The sequence below is a fragment of the Cygnus atratus genome, chromosome 12 (genome assembly GCF_013377495.2).
Source record: "Cygnus atratus isolate AKBS03 ecotype Queensland, Australia chromosome 12, CAtr_DNAZoo_HiC_assembly, whole genome shotgun sequence".
In the NCBI taxonomy this organism is placed as follows: domain Eukaryota; kingdom Metazoa; phylum Chordata; class Aves; order Anseriformes; family Anatidae; genus Cygnus; species Cygnus atratus.
In genome coordinates, this window is record NC_066373.1 from 12,732,542 (window position 1) to 12,754,505 (window position 21,964).

The 21,964-nt window shown below is 42.0% G+C and overlaps 1 protein-coding gene and 1 non-coding gene across 9 annotated transcripts in view; both read right to left on the bottom strand.

Moving 5' to 3' along the window:
• The window catches only part of CNOT1 (CCR4-NOT transcription complex subunit 1), a 60,002-nt gene that overhangs the window by 3,925 nt on the left and 34,113 nt on the right, over nucleotides 1-21,964 (bottom strand). For 4 of the 8 annotated variants that reach the window (XM_035543777.2, XM_035543776.2, XM_035543778.2 and 1 more), the window contains exons 22-44: nucleotides 21,542-21,620; nucleotides 20,086-20,316; nucleotides 18,647-18,787; nucleotides 17,686-17,865; nucleotides 16,700-16,816; nucleotides 16,294-16,404; nucleotides 15,639-15,716; nucleotides 15,109-15,286; nucleotides 14,486-14,616; nucleotides 13,712-14,008; nucleotides 11,298-11,438; nucleotides 11,094-11,198; nucleotides 10,397-10,516; nucleotides 9,641-9,832; nucleotides 7,760-7,902; nucleotides 7,060-7,168; nucleotides 6,791-6,960; nucleotides 5,800-6,031; nucleotides 3,462-3,710; nucleotides 2,686-2,849; nucleotides 2,290-2,407; nucleotides 1,715-1,816; nucleotides 1,255-1,428 (exon numbers count right to left, since the gene is read on the bottom strand). In XM_035543777.2, coding sequence (XP_035399670.1) covers nucleotides 1,255-1,428; nucleotides 1,715-1,816; nucleotides 2,290-2,407; nucleotides 2,686-2,849; nucleotides 3,462-3,710; nucleotides 5,800-6,031; nucleotides 6,791-6,960; nucleotides 7,060-7,168; nucleotides 7,760-7,902; nucleotides 9,641-9,832; nucleotides 10,397-10,516; nucleotides 11,094-11,198; nucleotides 11,298-11,438; nucleotides 13,712-14,008; nucleotides 14,486-14,616; nucleotides 15,109-15,286; nucleotides 15,639-15,716; nucleotides 16,294-16,404; nucleotides 16,700-16,816; nucleotides 17,686-17,865; nucleotides 18,647-18,787; nucleotides 20,086-20,316; nucleotides 21,542-21,620 — 3,562 coding nt within the window. Of the gene's footprint in view, nucleotides 1-1,254; nucleotides 1,429-1,714; nucleotides 1,817-2,289; nucleotides 2,408-2,685; nucleotides 2,850-3,461; nucleotides 3,711-5,778; nucleotides 6,032-6,790; nucleotides 6,961-7,059; nucleotides 7,169-7,759; nucleotides 7,903-9,640; nucleotides 9,833-10,396; nucleotides 10,517-11,093; nucleotides 11,199-11,297; nucleotides 11,439-13,711; nucleotides 14,009-14,485; nucleotides 14,617-15,108; nucleotides 15,287-15,638; nucleotides 15,717-16,293; nucleotides 16,405-16,699; nucleotides 16,817-17,685; nucleotides 17,866-18,646; nucleotides 18,788-20,085; nucleotides 20,317-21,541; nucleotides 21,621-21,964 lie in introns of all 8 variants that reach the window. The other 4 variants (XM_035543774.2, XM_035543771.2, XM_035543775.2 and 1 more) reach the window with 1 other exon arrangement.
• LOC118246624 (small nucleolar RNA SNORA46) lies at nucleotides 17,233-17,371 on the bottom strand. The gene has a single exon (XR_004778190.1). It is a non-coding gene; the product is annotated as a small nucleolar RNA SNORA46 (small nucleolar RNA).

Consider the following 21,964-nt stretch of genomic DNA (forward strand, 5'->3'; position numbering starts at 1 on the left):
CAGTAAGAAGGAAACACTAGACTTTTGCAGATTTCAGAAGTAGCTTGTTCTCTTCAGCATGCAAACTTCTTAGATGACTATCTCAGAAGTGAGAGTGGAAGACAGAAGAATTCAAGTGGGAAGGCCATGGGGGAGTTCAGTCACCGCCTTTCAAGTCTCCCTCATCTACACTCAAGATGGTTTGGCAGTTGAAAAAAGTACAAACATCCCTGTCAGTCAAGAATAGCCTTCTTCAGTCTCAACAAGAGCTAGCTGAAGGAGTGTTGCAGCTTCACTCCCATCAGCCTGCATCACTCAAAGACAAAAAACAGGGCAATGTCAAAGCAGTGTGAGAAAGTTCATGCTGCCACAATCATTCCATGATTAGGAGACTGGCGTACGCCCAAACATTTAATTACATTAACACTTCTCAAAATCTCTCCTCATTATGCAAGCAGCTTGCTTCAGAATAGTATTTTATCTCATTATTTCACGATATGACAGCATTTGTTTCTCATTTAAAGAGTACTTCTGATTAGTGCTTGGACACAGTAACTCTTTAACAATTACTGAACTGAACTACAGGCCCCCCACATCCTGCAGAGCATGAACTGTTCAACTCGACATGTGCTGAACAAAACTGAGACAAGAACTATTAGCTGGACTTTCAAAACAAAGCTGCAAAGACTGCTTAAGTAGCCTGTTTTCCAGTGACAAATGAGGTGCTGAAATGATAAAGATGGCCTAGCTCCAAGACCACATGCCAAGTCAGATCTAGGGGCATGGAGTCAGTCTCCTTTCAGAAAGGAGAAAGCCCCCCCCCGTCTTCCATACAAAAGCTTGGTTCTCATTGATACAGTTCTCGGGTAATACAAGCCTCAGCACTCTGTCCTTACAGGCTGAATCTGCACAGGTTTTGCAGAAAAGTTAAGTATCTTCTGTTACTAGTGAGGCCAAGCCAGCGGAGGGAGGCTTTATGCTTCCAACTGCAACGAGTTTCGTACCACTGTTCTACAGGATGAGGACTGCATCCGCCTCTGTATGGAAACTGTCAAACATTGAGCATTACAAACGTAACTGAAACCTACGTGCTTTAAAAAAAAAATGTAGTTCTGCCAGCTGCTATGTGGCTTACATTGCGAATGGCTGCATTAATTCAAGTATCAGTTAAACTGTTAACAAACAAACATTCACAGCCTCTGCCAAAATAACTGGAGAAAAAGAATTTGGAGCATAAAAGTTTCCCGTTTCCAACTTCATGAAAATAAGTCCTACCTTTAGATTGGGGGTGAAAGGGTCTGGAAGCCTCATGTTCCGTGGGAAGGCACTCAGGATCAGATTCCTTAGCTGAATACAGTTGGGTGGGATCACATCACAGAACCCATAGTGGTAGTCACAAAGAAATTCTGGGAAATCATGCAACAAGACCAGCAACACACGCAGAGTGCCCTGCAAAACCAAATAGAGTGGCTATAAAAGAGGTTCCTAATTGTTGAAACTGCCCAAGAGCTTGCAAAATCATCTATGTCATATGGTTAACATTAATAGAAAGACACCAATCTAGGCAGGTATAGCCTGTTTCTGTCCCATAACAGATTTGTATTTAACTAAGAAATATTCCATAAAAGAACAGTAAATGCTATTTTGCTACCAGAGTATGTTTTCCATTCCAATTCAGCCCTATTTTCAGGCTTTGGTTGGAAGTAGCATCTATTAGCTGATGTATATTTTTTACCTTGTAAAGAATTTGCATAGGTTTGGTGAGTTCCACATTTCTAAGGAAAGGAGCCAAGTACTTGAAAAGATCGATCAGTAACTGGGCATACATAGGCCAACCCTGTCAAGAAAAAAACAGCAGGTAGTAAATGTGCAACAAAGAGTAGCCATTTTAAGTTCAAAGCCATAATTAGGTTGGTGTTCATATCAGCCTGGATCCCAAGTTAAGTCCTACTGCTAGCTCTATCAAGGATGGCAGCACCGCTCACTTCAAGGAGCTCAGCTGCACATCACATGCTATGGGTGTTTCCCAAACACTCAACACGCCATACTGAGATGACAGTATGCAGTCTAGACTACAGAACTCTTCCAGACCTGACAAAGTCATGTTTATTAAATTCCAGTCACCCTCTACTCAATACTTTATTGATATAAAGCCTCTCCTCCATGCAGTTAGGTTACTGTGAATGTGGAAGACGACAAAAACAGAACAGCCATGCTAGTGCACTTCAAGAGATGTGAAACAGCACCACACCAGATAGGCATCCTTCTGGGTGAGCTTTTTAATTCAGAAAAGATAAATTGCAGCCACACCTTCTGCTGTGGTGTATGTGCCAGCATTCTTGCAATAAATATCCGATGGGAGATCAGTTCCAGCCAGGCATAAACAAAACCTGGAGCTTTTGTAGGCCTCAGGATGTGAAATGTGTTACTGAAAGAAAAGTTAGAGCAGGTTAGAAGGTGCACAGCAATAAGATTGCTTTTCATAACATTGAGAGAAAACAAACACAGCCCTAAAAGCAAGGCATTTTAGCATCTTGGTTTTACCAGTGATTTTCCTTAAAACAAGCAAGTGGACAGTCTATAGGAGAACCAGTTATTCTGAATGTGATAAAGCCACCACAAAGGAACAGTCAGATCAGCCTTCAGGTGAAAAATCTTGACCCTACCAGGAAAAGAGGAGCACTGTGGCCACTCTCAAATACGTACCAGAAAGCCGTGAGTGTCTGGAAGTTGATGGTTTCAAGCACATGCTCAGGAGCATTTAATTCCAACAGCAACATGATGAAGATGCGATGGTAAGGAAGCTGCTGAAACTCACTCTGCCGAACATCATGGTCTTGTAAAAGAACTCCCACCACAATACCAAGGACCTGAAGAGATCAATATATTTCAGTGGCAATGGCAAGAATTACTCTTCAGGTCAGATCACACAAACGCTTTAACCATCAGAAGAAATCGGTTCTAATAAAAAGCAAAAATTCCAGTTCTAAGTTAATACTACAGTCCACATGAGCAGCCACCAAGCACTACGCTTTGCTGTTGTGTAGATCACAGCAATTAATTGAGCACTGTTGAAAGGTCTTTGCTACCTACGACCACCTAGCTATAAGCCAAGTAGTGTAAGAGTATGTAGGGAAGGCCCTCAAAAAATAAAAAAATAAAAGAAAAAAGGCAGGACCCAGGAAGTTACCAACATCAAACCACACTTTCTAATGGCTCAGAACATCAGCTCAAGACCTCAGAGGCTGACTTTTCCATTTCAAGGTAACAAAGGTGACTTTCAGGTCTGATAGAAATCTTTGTGAATGAGAAAGCGACTTGGCATCCCGATATTCCACTCCATTTATCAGTTCAATGACCAACACATTCAAGTCCTCATCTGGTATTTTATCAGTAGCCCTCATTAAGTCTACACTTCACATCAGCAAAGGCAAACACCATTACGCACTTCAACTGCAAGGACAACAAAAACGGTTCAAAACCTTGTTCAGGAGGTTGATCTTTGTGACGGTGTTGGTTGCCTCTCCAGAGTGCTTCACCAGCAGTGCAATAAGTCGCACAAAGGCATCCAGATTGTGATAGCACTTCGCTCGAATCATAGTGGGGTTGGCAGCAGGATTGTGCTGTTGCTCAGCCTGAGCACGATAGCTGATTTCAACACACATTTCGGTGCAAAGACGGAAAAAGCGGGTGATCAGGTCATCCGTTTTCAGGATTCCTTGCTGGTGCATCTATCAGGGAAAGGAAAAACCCTCAGAACCACAAATGCAAGAATTTCATTTTACAACTTATTTCAAACAACAAACGCTTTACATAGCGCCCACCTCGCCTGGAGGATTAATTTTTCCCATGCTCTCAGGTGCTAAGTAGCAAGCCTTCTCCACTACTCTTCCCTAAGTTCAAAGTTTTCAACACAACTTGATGGTGGCACCACAATTCTAGCAGAGACGTTTACTCCCAAATAGTCTTTTGATCCTACATCTTTTCAATCAGCAGCAGAGCTGAGAAGCCTACTTCAGTATCAGTTCTGCTACCGGCACTCAACCTTGCATGAAGCAGGTAAGAGGCAGCAGCAGTTCGGTCTGCCAGGCCTCGAGGAGCCCACGCAGAAGCACAAGCTGTGGGAAGGGCAGACTTCGGCTACCGGCTCAGTAACCATCACTGTCATGCAGCAACACTCTGGAGGAGCTAACCGCATTGGGGCAATAAGCTTTCATTACAGGAACATCACATGAAGAGAATGACTGGGCATGGTGGCTTTTTTTTGGCCCTTTTGTGGGGATTGGTTTTTAATAATATACGTATCAAAAGAGACCTGTTACCCACAGCATTAAAGCCATCAAAATGACAAAATGAAACCGAAATTGAACTACAGGAAGCCTCTGAGTTTTGTGTAAAGTATCTCACTTCCAAACTCCTACTGCACAAACATGAAGCTATATAAACAGCACAGTCACTGACTTAGAGAACTTCTAGTATTTCTGGAGAAGCTTTTTTTTTTTTTTTTTTAAAATAAAAGGCAATTCATATATCTGCCTTCAAAGCCGTATGCTCCTTCTTGCCCTAAGAGCTAATGGAAAGAAAGCAATCTGGCTCCTCTAGGAGGTGTTAAGTCATTTATGTCCAGTAATAAAACTTTGTTTTTAATGCAGTTATTACAAAACACTTAAAACCCACATCTGTCACCTGCAAGGAAAAAAATTATAAATACTACAGTTTCATATATTTTGGTTAAACTTACAAAAGGTAAGCAGACAAATACGGCAAAAGACTGAAGCAGGGCAAAAGTGCACTGAGTATTATGACTATACTATATTGAAGTATAGTTTATGAGCATACTTTATGGTACAAAAAAAGAGGTCAAAATGAAATGAAATGGGACCTGGGACCTAACAGAAGAAAAATTTAAGAAGCCAGTAATAACACAAGATCCATTAAAAACATTTAGAAAGGATGCTATGCAGGAGGAATCAGACCAACAGAAAGGTAGCTACAAGCCAGTACACAAGGAAACTAAGCAAAAAAATCACTGCAACAGTCAAGATCTTTATGCTTAATTCATAGCTTGAACTGCTTTTGATTATTGGCAAAATCTGGCATTTCTGTGGTAGCAGCACCAAATTTTAAAACGGAACCAAATACAAATAGAACAAATTGGGTGCTTCCTTGCAGCTGCAATCAAGGAGCTGCTAGGAACATATTTTTGGGAAGATGACTGCAGGTAGTTTGTTACCCCACGTGCTGGGTTACTGAGTGCGTCTCTTCCCAGTCACACCTGGATGATGTGTGTGTGGTGTGCTGTTAAGATGCCCTGGAGCAAAAATGCTGGAGGGGTTGGCTGTTTAAATTTAGGTGCCACTCCAGCTAATGAAATTTCAAGTTTCTCCTCTCCAATGATTCCAGTTAAATAAAGGATTCCCCTTGTTCACATGGGCTGAAACAACTCACTTGCGTCTCTACTAATGATTTACTTCTGCAGGCCATCAAGAGCTTTTATTCTTACTTATAAGGAGCACCATTAGTCAAGCTTCATTACACAGAGCACGTGAGAACTGCTGCCAAAAGCTACCTCACTTGAATTCCTTATCCTACCAGACTTATCCCAGTATTTATGGTTTGACCTGACAGCTTGTTGCCAGAGCATCTAAAGAAGAACCTTATCTGCTGAAGGGTTTCTACAGAACTTCACCATCAAAGGAAGACAGAATTTTGATAGTTTCAGAAGGATGTCTAGCATTGGTTATAACACTGCTTTAAAATGGAGGGCATCACACCCTACTTATGTTGAATAAAAAGCACCTTTCTTTCCAAAAGCTCTACCTGTCCAACAAACGCAGAGAATGCTTTGGTACTGTCGCGGCCCGCTGCAGCCGAATGGTAGAGGTTCACCCACTCCCTCAGCAGGTATTCTGCCTTCTCCCTCAGGCCTGGCGGATCATCATACTCAGAGGCTTGGGAAATTCCAGAATGCATCATGAAATTGGGACCTCCATGAGCACGGTCAATCATGGCTTCATAGTTTGATCGGACCACTTCCATCAGCTGGGGTAATCTAATGCAACAGACCAGAGCAGGAGCCAGGTTAGAATTCTTTCTCCCCGTTCTGAGAGGGTACAAGAACTGAAAGCTCAGTCAAATATGGTTAAAAGAAAACAAATTCCACAAACATATAGCCTTTTTTTTTTTTTTTTTGGATCTTCCGGTCCTCACTGGAATAGTAGACTAAGTCCTGAAAGCAGACATATTTATGAGGAAAGAGAAAACACTGAAGTCATGCAAGCTCTGAAAAAAAAACAAACCAACAATACACTGGAGTTGCGTTGCCATATCCTGTGTGGAACATTTGCCACGTGAGATCAGTGGATGCTTGATTTGTAGGCTCTAATTGTCTGAAGAAACCAAAAAGGTTATCCAATTTGATGAACTGCTTGTGATCAACAGATTAGTACAAAGAAATTTAAAATTTAAAAAGATAACACAATATTGCCTGAATTTGAAATAAAAGGAGGAATTCAAGCAAGTTTCTCACAGTACCATGGTACTTTGGAGCACAGCGCACAGAGAAATTTTCCTGTGCAAGCATTCAGTTTGAAGTCACGCTGCAGCCGCCTCTATTTTGACAAAAAAATCTGAGCGATTACTTCAGTGTGTCATTAGAACAACAAAACCATGTCAACTAACACTGGACTGCAGCCACAGAGGAAGTTTAAAGCTGTATGATTTAATGATACTAGACACTGTCTAGGTAACATTTCAAATCATAAGTGAGCACACAAGAGAAGTAATATATTGCACAGTATTTCAATCTCACCCTTCCGGGGCATTTCCTCTGGAATGAGCATTAATCCTCATAAGTGTCTCAATCGTGTGGAACAGGTCTGCCTCCGTAACATGCGCGACGCTTCTCTCATCCACCAACAGGATCTTTACCAACTGCATGGCAAACGCCACAGCCATGTAGTTCAAGCCATTCTCCATTGACTGCCAAAAGGAAAAAGGCATTAAGACTGAAGTTCAACCACAAGTCTTAGGAAGAACTGACCGTAACTTTTCCCCTTCAAGAACGCACGTTCTCTTTACCTGAGCCAAGTGAAGATCGTACTGTTGCATGTTAACAAGGTGATTGCGGATTAGCAGCTCCACAGCTTCCACGTTGTACTTGTACTCATCCCTGCATTCAATCAGGCACCTGGAAAAATTTGACTTCTTTTGACAAGTGTACTCAAACTACAGAGTTTAAGTGAAGCAACCCAAATCTAACATTTGAGAATCTCTGCAATCCACTGCAATCCATTACTTAGCTCCAAGAGAAGCCCCTTGTAGAGGATTATTTAATGTAACATTTCAGTTCAGGAACAGTCAAGTCTCAAGCACTTGTTGCCCTGCACTACTGGCCAGGACAGCCCTCCAAGAGCTTCAGTTTATTCGGTATAAGCAGCTTTTCTTCTGAGCACAAAGTGGCACAGCTTCTAAAGCACTAGTGCTTCTGCTGCAGACATACACCACGTCATCTAGTTTGTGACAGCATGTAGAGAGACTCCATATAAAATGAGAAAAAACAGAGCGCCTCTAATGCTTCATCCTATGAAGGATTCCTGTCATGTTTTAGGAGGAAGCTGCATTAACAAGAGATCTCGTTACTTTTAACATTAAAAAGATTACTTTTCTGCCCAAACTGCATCAACACAAAATATTAACAGGCAAGTGATTCAAAAATAACACGGTAACTCCCAAAAGATGAGGAAAGCTACATCCATCCTCCTATTGTCTTATAACTGACCTAGTAATTTGTTTATTACACCACGGAGATCCATATGCACGACCGTCCTGCAGAGCCTTCAGCACAAGCAGATGACACTCACGGTAGCGAAGCAGGAGGTCTGCATCTGCCCCGCTGGTGGCATCCAGTAAGCCCTCTACAGCCTAGAACAGATGCAACCTGTTAGCAGAGGAAAAACCAAGTCCTCTTCCAAATCTTACACAAACCGGATCAGCAGCAACTACCCCCAGAAGATTCAGCAGTTAGGTAAAAAGCTACAGTTTAGTCATTGCACTGACCCTGCTGATAAGACAGATTTTACCAGCTGTTACAGCACCTCCACATTCCCTGTACATGGCTGTCCTACCACAAATGAGCCCATGGTCTCTCTATGCCCCACTGGCTTTATATACGCACTCAAGCGGTATGAAAAACCACATCAGTTTGTGCTGCAGCTTCTGCAAGTCAAAGCCTCCTAACAAGCTGTTCTGCACAAGGCTCATAGAAAACCGCGTGAAAGAGGTCATGCAGAACCTGACAGAGGCCACCTTTCAGATTCTTTAGACAAAGAGCTGCAGCGCTCTGATGCACCGGTGGTAATCTATATGAAATGGAAGCTTTACAGGGGAAAGCAAAATTCACCTGTTCAAGTCCTAGTCGGGACTAAATCCTTCAAATAGGTACCAACACTAAGTCAAGAACACAGAGCTTCCACTGAAATGGTTTCCAGCTTCCAGTTACTTTTATTTTGCTACTGTTCTTGGATCCTCGTGCAGACAGCTCATTGTCTTTCCACTGTTCTCAAACAGATCTTCCTCCGCATCTGTCACTATGTTCTGCACTAGTTACTACACAGACTTTGATGCCAGTTCACGTCGCAGAGCTCACTGCACCACTCCCCAGCTGGTAGTTTACTAGCTCTGGCTGGAATGGAGTTAGTTTTCTTCAGAGCAGCCTGTATGGTGCTGTGTTTTGGATTTGTTGCTGAAACAGTGTTGACAACAATGTTATGGCAGTTGCTGAACAGTCTGTGCAGAGCACCAAGGCTCTCCTTCCTGCTCTGCATCCCCCACAGCGAGTAGGCTGGGAGTGCGCAAGAGACTGGAAAGGTACACAGCCAGCAGAGCTGGCATCAACTGACCAGAGGAATATTCCATGATGTGTGACATCATGCTCTAAAATAAAAGCTTAGGGAAAGGATGATTAGGGGGAGACATTCATGGTTATGATGTTTGCCTTCCCAAGCAACCAGTACGCTCGCTGATGCCCTGCTTTCCAGGAAGTGGCTAACCATCTGCGTGCTGATGGGACGAAGCGACTTTTTCTTTTTTTGCTTTGTTTGTGCACACAGCTTTTGCTTTCTCTATTAAGCTGTCATTAACTCAGTGAACAAGTCATTTTGCTTTCCCTTTATTTTTTCCCTGTCCCACAAGAGTGGAGTGAGTGAGCAGCTGGATGAGCACGTACTTAGTTGCTGCAAAATACAAAGCAAAAGTGCACTGCTATAAATCCAGTACAACGTTCAATACTACCCACTAACAAGGGCTGTTCAAGTGTCTTATTAGACTCCAAATCATCCTGAAATCAGACTATTCTTGACTGCAACAGTTCTCTACTTGCCACATCTCTGGGCAAAACTCCCCTAAATCCCAGGATGCTGTACCCACTTCTTCCAGCAGCAGCTTGGCCAGAGCACGTATCGTACCAAGAGAACAACCCAGACCTCTTCCAGTTTTATTTACTGAATTATTTACTGAATTTCCTAAGAGGGAGGTTGTCTAATACCATTCACCAAGCAAGCTCCGCAGCATGCACGAAGATACACAGTCACTGCAAGTCAATCTACACCCGGTGAGCAATAAACCTGAGGTGAGCTGTAACAAGAAAATTGTTAACACTCACCTTCTGTAGCAGCCCAAGCGCAGCGATAGCATCACGGGAGTTACGAGCCACTACTACAGCCTCCAAGAGGCTGCGCAGTGCTTGAGCTTGAGGATTCATGGCCAGGGTATGTGGAATGGACTGCAGGTGTTGCTCCAGTTCTGTCATACATTTGTCATAGATTTGTGCCACATCATCTGTAGCCCAAGCTTGCTGCTTAAGAGAAGGTGGGAATGAGTGATTTTTGCAAGGACCATATTTTGAAACTCAAACACTGCTTGTCTCTTCTGTTTCAGAAATCATAGCGCCCAGAATGTAGTTTTCTACAGTAATATGGTTGTTTATGCTGGCATTTTAAACACACAAATATGGGCAAATTGAGCTATAGAAATAACTAGGAAACAATTTTAGCAGTACCTAAAACGAAGTATGCATTCAAACACCTGTTTGTAATCTCAAAGTCAGTGCTTGCCATACATGACCTTCCCCAAAAGTAACCTGAACTCCAAACACTTTTCACTGCTATTAAAGACTAGAAATAGTATTACTAAGTTGAAGATGTTGTCCCAGTCTATGTTACAAAAAACAACCAACAATAACTAAGACTGGGTGTAAGAACAGCTTTACGTTGCCATTAGTTTAAAACGAACAAACCTTTCAACCAGTATTCCCGAGCAATACAAATGCCTGACTCTTACTAGTCTTCCATCAAAGGACACAAGTTCTGCAGCATTCACCAAAAGGGCCGTGGTACTCAAGCTAATTAGAAAACTCTACCTTCATAGGCTGAGCCAAGAATCCTGTAGGCTGAGTTAAGTCATTGGTAGGCAAAAAGCCAGGGACATTGCGTGCAAACTCTTCGTAAACAGCCAGCTGTTTTGGGTCCACACCTCCAACCTTTGCAATAAAAAGAAAAGGCATTAATCTCACTGCTAAGCACCATAGCAGTAAGGAACAAGGGCTACTTGTTTGTGTGACAGGTAGCTCCTCTGTCACATTCATATATAGAGTGACCTAGACATCAGGAAGTAAGGCTCTGCTGCTCTGCACGGAGGCCATATCCCTCCTGCCACACCACCTAACCAGAGGATTTTCCCAGACAACTGCAACTCATTCCCAGAAACAGAAAGAACTGAATACTGGCCTCATGCTTCTCAGAGGCACAAGAGAAATACTCTGGAAGCACAAGTATGCCCTTTAAAAGGAAGAAAGTATATAGGAGACAACAAAACAGACTAGTGATCTTTGAAATGTAAGGAATAGCAGAGAAGGAAAGACAACTTCCTCAGGGAATTGAGGAAGATATGAACACTTATTCTGGAAGAGTGTATGAATGTGTTTCCATTACTAATCAAGCTAACAGCAGCTCCCCTCTTAGACCATGCAGAATTGCTCGGCTGAAGCTGCATCAACCACTCTTCGTTATCAGGAGAGGAAGAGCAGCATCGGCAGGTAGCTCAGTTAATATCCTCACCTTTAACCTGATCTGTTCTGGCATCCGTTCAGCTTGGTAAGTTAACACAACAGGATCACAGTACCGACGACCCTCTTGTCTAGCATGTTTTCTGAGCTCAAATTCCTGGGGAAGAAAGCCAAACACACTGGATTTCAGACACTGAATCTGGATGCACACGAACACGTATAAAAACCTTTCAAAAGGCAGCACTCCCATACTTACAGTTGCTAGCCTCTTGTCCATTTCAGGGCCTGCCTTTTCCACAGCTGTCTTCTGGATAAAGCAGCACGCTAGCTCACAGTTGTCCTGCGCTAGCTGGGCAGCTGCTTGCTCCATCATGTCCCTCTGTTGTGGGGAGGCTGCCTATTGAAAAGCAGGACAATCAGCGAAAGCTGTACATTTCCCCTGTGTATAGCCAGTCAAAAAATCTGCACCGCTGCACGTACAGAACGCCAGCACTAAGAAGAAACACTCCTAAGAAGAAACGCTCTTAGAAATGTGCTGTCTTGGCACAGAATACTCAATAATTTGTTTTTGCATAGCTTTGAATAAAACATGCAGGCAAGAAGACAGTGAAGACGTTCAACAAGGAACAAACAGCAGGAGGTTCCCCTTTCTTCCCACCAGCCTACCTCCAGAGTCTGACTGAAGCTTATACTACAGATCCTACTGCAGGAAGAGAAACCCTTGCATCAAGGCCTAAAGGTTTTTCCGCCTCCGAGGTTGTGATCAGAAGATATAAGGGTGCCTCAATGCAAAACAGTAATCCTAAGCATTTTTCAGTGGGTTCCCTTTCTGATACAGATTTTTCCTTTCCCCAGGAGTCTGCTTTAAGAGAAAACTGAACAGATGGACCTATTTTCCAGGGTGCAAAGCAGCAACTTCCATTGGAATACGTGTATAAATGCAAACTCTCCAATCTCCTTGGATTTCCTTTCCCATTAAGATCTACCTCATTTCATTATTTTCTGAAAACTATGCTAATTCTTTCAAATAAAAGAAATCCTTGCCTCATTAACCCACCACATGTGGTAAGCCAAATGCGAATTTTTAAGATGTCTTGTACAGCACTCTTCTGCAACACAATGTGCTGTGTAATTATGCCATAAGAAAGCTCCATTGGATTACAACTGGATCTATATAAATACCATACATCTTCAAGGGACTACTACGTTGCTACATTTTCATAATTCCCTACCTCCTGCAAACATACAATACCCTAGGCACTAAGTCTTCCACAAAGCTTTAATTACTTATGCCACTGAAGAACATGTACAGGTAAACCTGGTAGATGTGCACAGCTGTAACACCACTGGTCTGCACTCACCCTGCCTCCACAACTTCTCATCTCCCTGCCTTCTCATACCACCAAAAAAAACCCAAACAGCATTTCTCCAATTGCCTCCCTGTCTGAACTGCGGTCAGATCTGATGAACTACAGCAGCACTTGGTACCAACAAAGTATTTATGCCCCTCTTAACAGAGGTTCTTTTTCTTATGGTTACTACCTTGACAGCCAAACTCTGATTAATCAACAAAGGTGCTAACAGCAGCCCCCGGCTCAGCTCCCGCATTAAAGCGGTACTATCCCATCCTTAACGTGTGTTTAATTTTGATAGCACGAGTCATGAACTTGTCATGCATCTGTGCTACACCATCCACAGCCCAAGCTTGCTGCTTTGGAGAAAGCAACCAGCTCTTGATCTCAGCAATCAGGTTGCTTAAAGCTCTGAATATGAAGGGTCAACAGGGTTTGAGGCAGACTATCCATCCTGTACTTACAGTTTGTACTCCCTTCAGACCTTAAACTGGCTCAAGAGGGCAGGTCTTATAATGCAAGTGAGCAACTCCATTGCAAAAGGACCTTCCCACTTTCACTCCCCAGGAGATGGGCAATAGTGACACACCCTTAAGAGGTAGGCAGTCCTTCAACTTCTTTTTAATCCCTGAAAGGCTAGCCAAGTCTTGATCTTTCCAAGATACTCTGCTCTGTGTCTGCTGTGACACTGATTGCAAGTACAAGTTTTCTGGGTTGCAGCTGCTGTTCCGACCAGCAGTTCATGAACCACGTTCCATTTAGCCAGGAGGGGAAAGCTACCTCTTCGGCTCAAACTCTTCTTGTTCATCAAAAGACTTGAAGATATCCTCTAAAAATGTTAGTGAGTTAAAAAGCTGTTCAGAACAATCTTTACTAATCTGCTAACAGCAGAACTGAATGAAATCTACCTGAAGCATACGTGCATACTGAGACAACCCACCACCAGAAAGACCCAGAATCAACTCAATCCTCCCCATTCTAGCTTTTCTATCTTAAAAGCCATAGAAAGATAAGCACTTGAAAGCTTCCATGATGTGATCAAACTCAACAGCACACGGGAGCAAACAGCTCAGGGAGCTCGCAGGCAATGTCGTGATGCCCACCTTACAGGTTGAAGACTACACGACATGAGCTGTAAGCAGTTTTTCCCATTGTAATTCCACAAGTCATGAGACTTGTCTGCTAAATTAATCTCCACACTAGTTAAGCCATGTAATGTTAATCAACAAATCTACACTGAAAAGAACTGATTTGCTAATACTGGGTGTCTACACTTCCTGCGAAGTTGGAAATAAGCTTCTGACAACACAACTCTTACCCTCAGTGCAGTAGCAAAGCTGTTCTTCAGGTTGGTAGCTATGCTCATGAGCAAAGGTTCCCTGCAGGTTATCATGGCCATCCCGGCAGTCAGGTTCCGCATCATATGGTGTGCGGCCACACGCATCCGTGACTCCTCCGAATCCAGCGCAAAGTCCTTCCTGACTATCTGTTCGCATGTCGTCATGGCAATCTTAATGGACCGATCAACCACAGGATGGACGAGCTCTTGCACTGCTCGCTCGATAGCCTGCCGTACACACTGCTTCAGCTGGGGGTGGGCCTGGAACAGCGGGATCTAGAGGAGGGTTAGGAAAGTTACGTCAGAACAGTACACCAGAATATCACGTACCCTAGTCACATTTTTCAAACCAATTTTAACCATACTGTCACAGATCACGTACAGCGTGGCGCTCCTGTGTTCCACATGCAGCTATTACAACATCTACTCGATAATTCTGAAACTGCAACACTTGCCAGGCTTTCTTCCAAAGCTGCAGCTGAACACTGACTGGTAAAAAAAGACCAAGGAAGCTCTCCTTAAGCTTCAGTCCTGTGAGCAACTATCCCAACTGACACTTATTGCCAGAATTAAATCAGATATTAACATATATGTCACAGTGAAAGATTACTTGAGAGTCTAGTAGTTAATAGCTACTGCTAATAACCCCCAAAATTTTCCATCTGATTATCTGTTAGTGTTCATCCTCCCTATTACTTCTGAGAAGCAACACTCTACAGAATAGTTTGAACTTCTACCAGCTCTAACACTTACCGTAGGATTTAAGGTAATATGTGGAGCCAACCCTCCTAAAGAATAGACGTTGATGTCGTGATAACTGTACTGGGGCTGTGGAGGAACCGTGGCTGTACAAGTGGTGCTGGTAGCTGGAGTTGTAGAAGCAGCTATAGAACACAAAAATGTTTATATTGAACCATTACTGAACCATAACGGAAGCATATACCTCTCATTTAAACCAGAAATGGATTAAGAAACAAAAATTTGTAGTTTATTCATGAAGCCTCCTAAATGTAACTTTTTTCCCCCCATTTCTGCAATGACTAGTACCAAACTAACTTCAGTACATCTTAGCAGAGCTGCTTTTTACAATGTAGTTTAAACCCTGCTCTCTCATTAATAGATCTTCCTGCTTCTAGTCCCTTCTGAAGGGTAGTGACACACAGCACACGCAAAATTAGTCCTCAGGATGGCTTCTATTCCTTTCTCGTCTCCAAATTCTGTATGCCTGCATCTATTACAGGAACATCTAAGTGTTCCTAAGCACTCAGCAATATTACAACAGGGTAGGTGGCTTCACATTCTTCTCTGCAATAGCGCAGCCTGTGTTGTTAAACCTTGTACAGCGTGGTTCTAAGTTCTACCTGAAATGTACTTACTAGTTGTTGTGATGGGTGGTAGCTCTTCTGGCTGCTTCACATCTTTCTTTGGAGCGGAGAGCTGCTCATCCAGATTTTTCAGACGATCCTTATCTTTCAGGAGACTTCCAGGTTTCAGCTCATTGATGTCTAATGCAAGATTCTTGCAGAGCACTTCAATCTCAAACTTCAGATTCAACTGTACAACAAGTCTAGTTTAGGTTATGTCACAAGGAAAAGACCTGAAACATTTACTGGCTGCTCAACTACCACGCTTCCCAGCCTAATCCACTGATCTCCATCCCCCCCCATCTTTTTTTTTTTTTTTTTTTTAAAGACTTGGATAGTGACTGAGGATTAAACAGGCATCTTGCACATTCACGCTAACCTCACAGGAGTAGAGTTTCATCCAAGTTCTACTAAGTTAGCAATGCCCAGTTCTCCCCACACTAAAGCAAGAAGTTCAATTTGGTCCTACACAACATCTATCTTGACTAGTATGTCAGGAAAACCTCATGCTCAGTAGGCATAGAAAAGAAAAATAAGTTTACTTTTAGGTCATGTTCTTGATGTAGCTCAGCTAAAACATTCATAATGGCCATTGTCCACGGGTTTGGAGGCCTGAAGACCTGCAAGAGAAAATGGAGCAGCATTAAACAAAAATTCTTGAATGGTTTAGCTAATTTCTAACTGGGAATTTTTGAAGCACAGCTATGTGTGCGTACTGAAAAGTGTAGTTTGTAGAGCTGCAATTAGAGCTGAATTTAGTATTCTGAGTGAAACTAGATCCAAGAATCAAGCTGAACACTCAACTGGAAAAACAATGACTTGGTCCTTCTGAGATCAGCTGTTCAGCCAAGCACAACAGCGAGGAGCTGATCAGGGACAAGAGGGGCATATCAAGGGTGGAGGGAAGTAAACTATAAAGAGATCCTATAACCCCTTTGATGGCATCCTTCCATTTCTCAATGGAGTTCTGTTTGGGGATACCACAATTCGGTTCAGCCAACATTTGTTTAAACTGCAAAAAGATGCACAACCCACATACTTTCTCTCACTTCAACAGAGCTCACACTTCAAGCCCTGATCTCTCTCCTCCCCCTCAAGAAGTTTTGTGAGCTTTCATTTTGTAAAAACTAAAAGTTAATTTCTGCAATGCTTATTTTGCCAGTCAAACAATAACTGTGCCAGCACAAAGTCACTTACCACGCTCCTGACACTGGATTCTAAGACTTTGGCAACAAATGGTACTACATAAAGCAATTCCTGCTGTCCCTTAACATATGCTTCCAGTAGCAGTGATTTCACATCCAAATCCTGAAAAATACCATTAACGACTGATAAGTGGAAGAGGGCAGAGAAAACACCAAGAACACCATAAAAATACCACTTACATGCTATTTCCTTATAGGATATAATGGCAAACTTCAGTCAAGACAGTCCTTGAATTTTACGGACTGCTAAGAATCAGTTATTCTTTTGAACACAAAGAATTCCATACACGTATTTTTACATAGAATTACTTCCTCCATCTTGGTGATTTAACTTCCCAAACAGCCTATGCTGCTGCCTAACAACATACCGGTTTGTATCAAGCAAAACAGAAGCTCACCGTGTGCAAGATGGGCTTATTTTTAGCCAGTGTAATCATTCCCAGCCAGTGACCAAGATTCTTTAACAAGGAACGGTCTGAGAAGTTGGCTGCAGCTTTATCTGATGTCAGTAGCACCTAATGAAAAAAGCAACTCAAGCAACAACTAGAAGATAATCACTCAAGAACAAAATCAAACAGTTGGTCTGACTCAAGACAAAAGTTTTAGGACAATGAGTTCTGAGCTCCAGTCTGAGCTAAACATTACGGAGATTCTCAAAACCAGCCTTTACTTCAAGGCAGCAACCCATAAATCTGCCTTGAAACAACTTCAAAATTCCCTTCTTTCAAGAGGATCAGAAAGGATTACACTTTTCCAGACCTTATGAGTTACTCTTGTCAAGACTGCTGTGTCTACTCAGTAAAACGTAACTTGTGCAGGCAATGCTTCTTAAGGCTTCATCTCAGAGCTGAAGGCTACCATCTGCCTTTCTAGTGAAACAATTTAATTCTTATTTCAAGACTTAAATCATGCCCCAGCATTCTATTGTTAGCTCTGTTCCTTAGCTTCAGAGTAGCATCAGCTGAACAGAAGAAGGCCAGCTACGCTCCAAAGAGCCAGGAGATTCTTTTGCACTACAGCGTAACCCATGGTGGCCAGGAAATTCCACCAACAGGTTTAAAAATAGTGCTTGATAGACAAACTTGTTTCACTCATCTCTTCTGAGCTATCCCTTCTCTTACCTCCTTACCTTCACATTATTTTAGTCCTCCAGGGATTTTTAGTTGTTACACCCATTTTCTAAAACCTCCCCTTTATTTTTTAACCAAACCATCAGTGTAAACATAAGAGCCACATTCTCCACATACAAGAACTAAAGCATAAACAAATTTTCCCTGTTATGATTTGCAAGCCTTGCATAAATTTAGAATCCCCCTACAAAAAAAAAGAATTCAAATGCAGATCTATCCTCTACCCAAGGTATTAGAAATCTTGCACTACTCACCTTGATGTTTCTGTAAGTTTCATTCAGAACCATTTTATTAAACTCTGGATTCTTAAGAGTGTCAAGAAAGTTTGAATATAAGCTGTGAAAATTTGGCTCAATACTGACTCTTTTCATCACGAGATACTGCGATACCCAAGGCATGAACTCTTCTTTCACTGTCTCCTTCAGTTCTTCGACCTGTCTCCACACCAGAGAAAAAGCACACCACAAGAGGTATGAGAAGAGGACCACAAACTCATGGGGTCAATTCTGACCAACACATAGTCATGTTCAGTCAATTGCTTTTAGCACTAAGATTCTTTTTTTTTCTTTTAAACAGCTCTGAAATCAGTATTTCATTATCCAAAGATCTGGTCAACCAGTAAGGACTTAAATCAAAGTGAGTGAGGCACAATAGTTTCTCTCCCCTCCACTTCTCCTCTTTATAGCAGGTAACTTCAAAATCTAGGACTGTCAGTAGCTCATGTTAAAGCAGTCTGCCCATAGGACAGATATCATGTGTGGCAGCAGTACTGCAAACTTCTAGTTCAGAAAAACTACCCCGAATTTCAGCTTGAAATGCAAGAACCCAGTAGCTTAACTGTGCAATGGCAAATGGTATCCTGCCCATTTATGATGTGAATGTTTGTTCAAACTTGTGTCTACTAGAAGTGCTTTCCTGAAAGCAAAGATCTGAAATACTTTAGCACGAAGTATTTGGCTACAGGAAAACAAGGCAACTTGTAGAAGTTGAGTAAGATTAAGAATCTTTCACTTGCCCCTCTTTTCCCTGAAAAATTTTATGTCCAGACAGGTTCAAACAACAAGTGATGTAAACTATTTCCATGAGTGATTTTTTCCCCCTTTGTTTTCTCCAAATTTTATGAGTTGGAATTTTGGAGAAACATCACCTACCACTTTAGAATGGAATTCCAGAAATATATTAAAATTAATTTTACTAGTGTTCTTCCATACTTGCCTTCTGAGTCATGTTTGACTGAGACAGATTATTGAAGATGAAAGCAATTTTTTCCTGGACATTCTCTGGAGGTTCCACAATTCTCTCAGTTTGATCTGTTGCTACTAACAGCGTATCAATATTGGTGGTATTAATGGAAGGCTGTAGGAAAAACAAGAAGGTAAGAACAGACGATACCTAAAAGTAACATCAAAAGACAGTTTTACTCCATTTTGTCAAGTGAAAAAGAATTGAGCTTTTTCATGTAACATCTACTGCCTCTGATGCATTTTTAGCAGCATTCTGAAGTAATTTTACTCTACAGTGATCAATACTCAGCAGAAGTACGTCGCTGTACAAAGACCAACCCCTAACACTTGTGTTCGTATACAACAGATGCCGTTCCAATGGCACCCATCATGCTAGCAGTCCGCATACAAGGTTAGTCTGGAGAGTGTGACAGTACAGCAGCGAGTGGTACTTGGTACAAGTTTATGTCTTCAAGAGCACTTCAATACTAAATTGGGAGAGAGGAATCCTACAGATTTATCTGAGAGAAAACAAGCCAGTGGTGTAAGCCAAAGAAATGTGACCCATGTCCTTACGGCTGCAGGCCTCAACTTAAGGGCTTTAGCACCTGGTACACTGCAAGAGAACTTGATATAGCAATCATAACTCGAGTTTAAAATTAGGCAATATAAATGCCTCACAATCAGAACTCAACATGATATGTGAAAGAAGTTAATAGCTGTACTAGGAACTGTCCTCCAGAAGTTTTTCTTAACTTTCAACTACCTTTGTTTTTTGCCTTCCACCTCTAATTCGGGGAGCTTCTTTTAAGAGAAGTATACAAAGACAGCACCAGCAAGCAAGACCTTAGACTTGACTTGTTAGTGCATCTGTTACCCTTCAGTCACAGCTCTACACATCCTCAGCGTACATGCAGGATCAAGCACGCTCCACGCTTTCTGTGGAAGCACCAATACATCAATCTGTCAGCCCCGCATTAACTCTGACAGGTAGGTAAGAGTTACATTTATATAAGTGACTTAAGATTTGAGAAACCTAATGCAGTTAATCTGCTAGGTCAGACATGATTCAGTATGTGTTCCTCAAGTCTCAGGCAGAACAGTAACTGCAACTGCTTCAGCAGTCCTATTGCAAGTCATTAAGAGAAACTTAATTCTGTAATTTTCTTGCTAATTAAAGCCACAAAAAACCCACCTTGCTATGCAAAGTAATTCCACAGTTTCCTGATTAAAAATGCATCCATACAAAAGCATGGGTCATATATGACAAGGTTACATGCTTTAGACAAAAAAATATCGAGCAACAGGATTACAGCTTGAAAACTGGCAGTACAGAAATTTAACAGGGTTTTGTCTCCATGTACTCAGTCCACATCAGCAACCTAACTCCGTTACATCTCCAGTGATGGCTCTAAGTCACAGAATGCTTACCGGCACATCCTTCTTGAAGCTGACTCCAGTTGGTCGAGTGATTGTGATGGTTTTTGCAACAGTGGTGGTGGTTGAGGTGGTTACTATAGTGCTGACTTGGCCAGCAAGAGGAGCTTTTGCTGGAACTTGGGCCTGGGCCTGAGCCTGGGCAAGTGCAATACTTCCAGGGGTGGTGATTGAACCCTGCATCTTCACAGGAGGATCTCTAGACTGTTGTCCGTATTCTATGTACTACAACAGGGTAAACAAGCACATACAGAAATTCATATACAGAAGTGTAAATAGGGAACAAGTTTTAGCATGAGCAGTATATGTATTAAAGATTGTCAGCAAACATTTAACACCAATGCCATTAAGGCAATCTGCAAAATACCATCAAGCCCCCTTATAAAGGGCATGTCTTATCACCATTTACTTCCCTTCTTTCTGGAGAAGGGCCAGAAGCTCTACCCCTGACCTCAGCAAGCAGTTATCTAGTGTCAAGAGACACAACATCCTAAAACATTTTACAGAGCACTACCCAGGAAATCCCATCCCTGCAGGTCAGGATTAACAGACCAAAAGAGGGGGACTGCATAAAAAATGCGTATCAAAAAACATGCTACAAAGCAGGGAAGAAGTCCTTCCCCCAAGGACTCCTGCACCTACATAAAAATGCTAAGTCTGAAGTTCATAATGAATAAGCAAAAACCACATCTCTGGAATACCCAGCTTTTTAGAAAACCTGTAAAGCAATTCCACAGCAGATTTTCTTTCCTCCGCTTAAATACGTTTACCCAGACATTTGTAACATCAGACAAACAGTCATTTCAGGGACACAATCCTAAATGCAACAGTGAAGTTGAGACTGCTATTGAACTTCACAGCTTCGGGTAGATAAAGTCTCACTGACCAAGCTGAACGTTTTTTTGTTATTCAGATTATGCTCTCAAACTCTGCCACTAGGATTAGTTTTTCTGTATTTCTCCTACCAATGAAAGCCAGACACCACATGATCAGCACTACTTTTATTCTCTGAACTACAGGGTATTTCCATTACTTTGACCAAACCTGCAGGAATGAAGTTCTTCTTGCCTTTATCTGGATTATGTTAGCAGGTCTGAGTGTGAAACTATAAACACCTCTGAATATCCTCTATTTTACAGAGAAAGCACAAATGCTTAAGGGACTGGAATGTGACTCCATGGAAGCACTTTGAAATCTTCGTGCGTGGCCATGTGTCCTGGTTGATCATGCAGTTATACTCAAGCAGCTATTTCACTGCAAGCAACCCCAGCAGGTTTACAGAAGAGTATTGAACAACCACCTTCACACTTTAAGAAAGGGCATTTGATTCTCTGCACATGCACTACCTAAAATTGTGGCAGCTCAGACCATTTCTCCACTGGAAAACAGCAATCTGCTCAAAAGATTTGAAAACCACAGAAAGCCAGTGCACCAACGTGAACCCACTCACCTCCTGTAAGTGATGAGGGAACTGTATAAAGTGACTAATAGAAGCCAAGTGCTGACAATACTGGGGATAGTCCTTCAATCTGTCAGAAATAATACACGTTAGTCAGCAGCGTTAACCCAGATCAGAAACAATACTAGAGAGCAATATAAACATAACACTGGTATGTCATTCCCATACCACATCAGAATTAGTTCTGGTCTGCTTACAGCAGCTGTGCTATAAACAAAACATTTTCTACAAAGCACTTTTTGTTGCAAAAACCCTTGAAATGAATTCATTTAAGAGCAAAACACAAGGTTAATTCATAGCAATCCAGCTTAACCTAAATCTCTACACTTCTGACTGAATGCACAACTGCATTTATATTCAGCTTTCACAATAAGATTATTGGTAAGTGATTTGTAGACTGGCTCACTGTTTTAA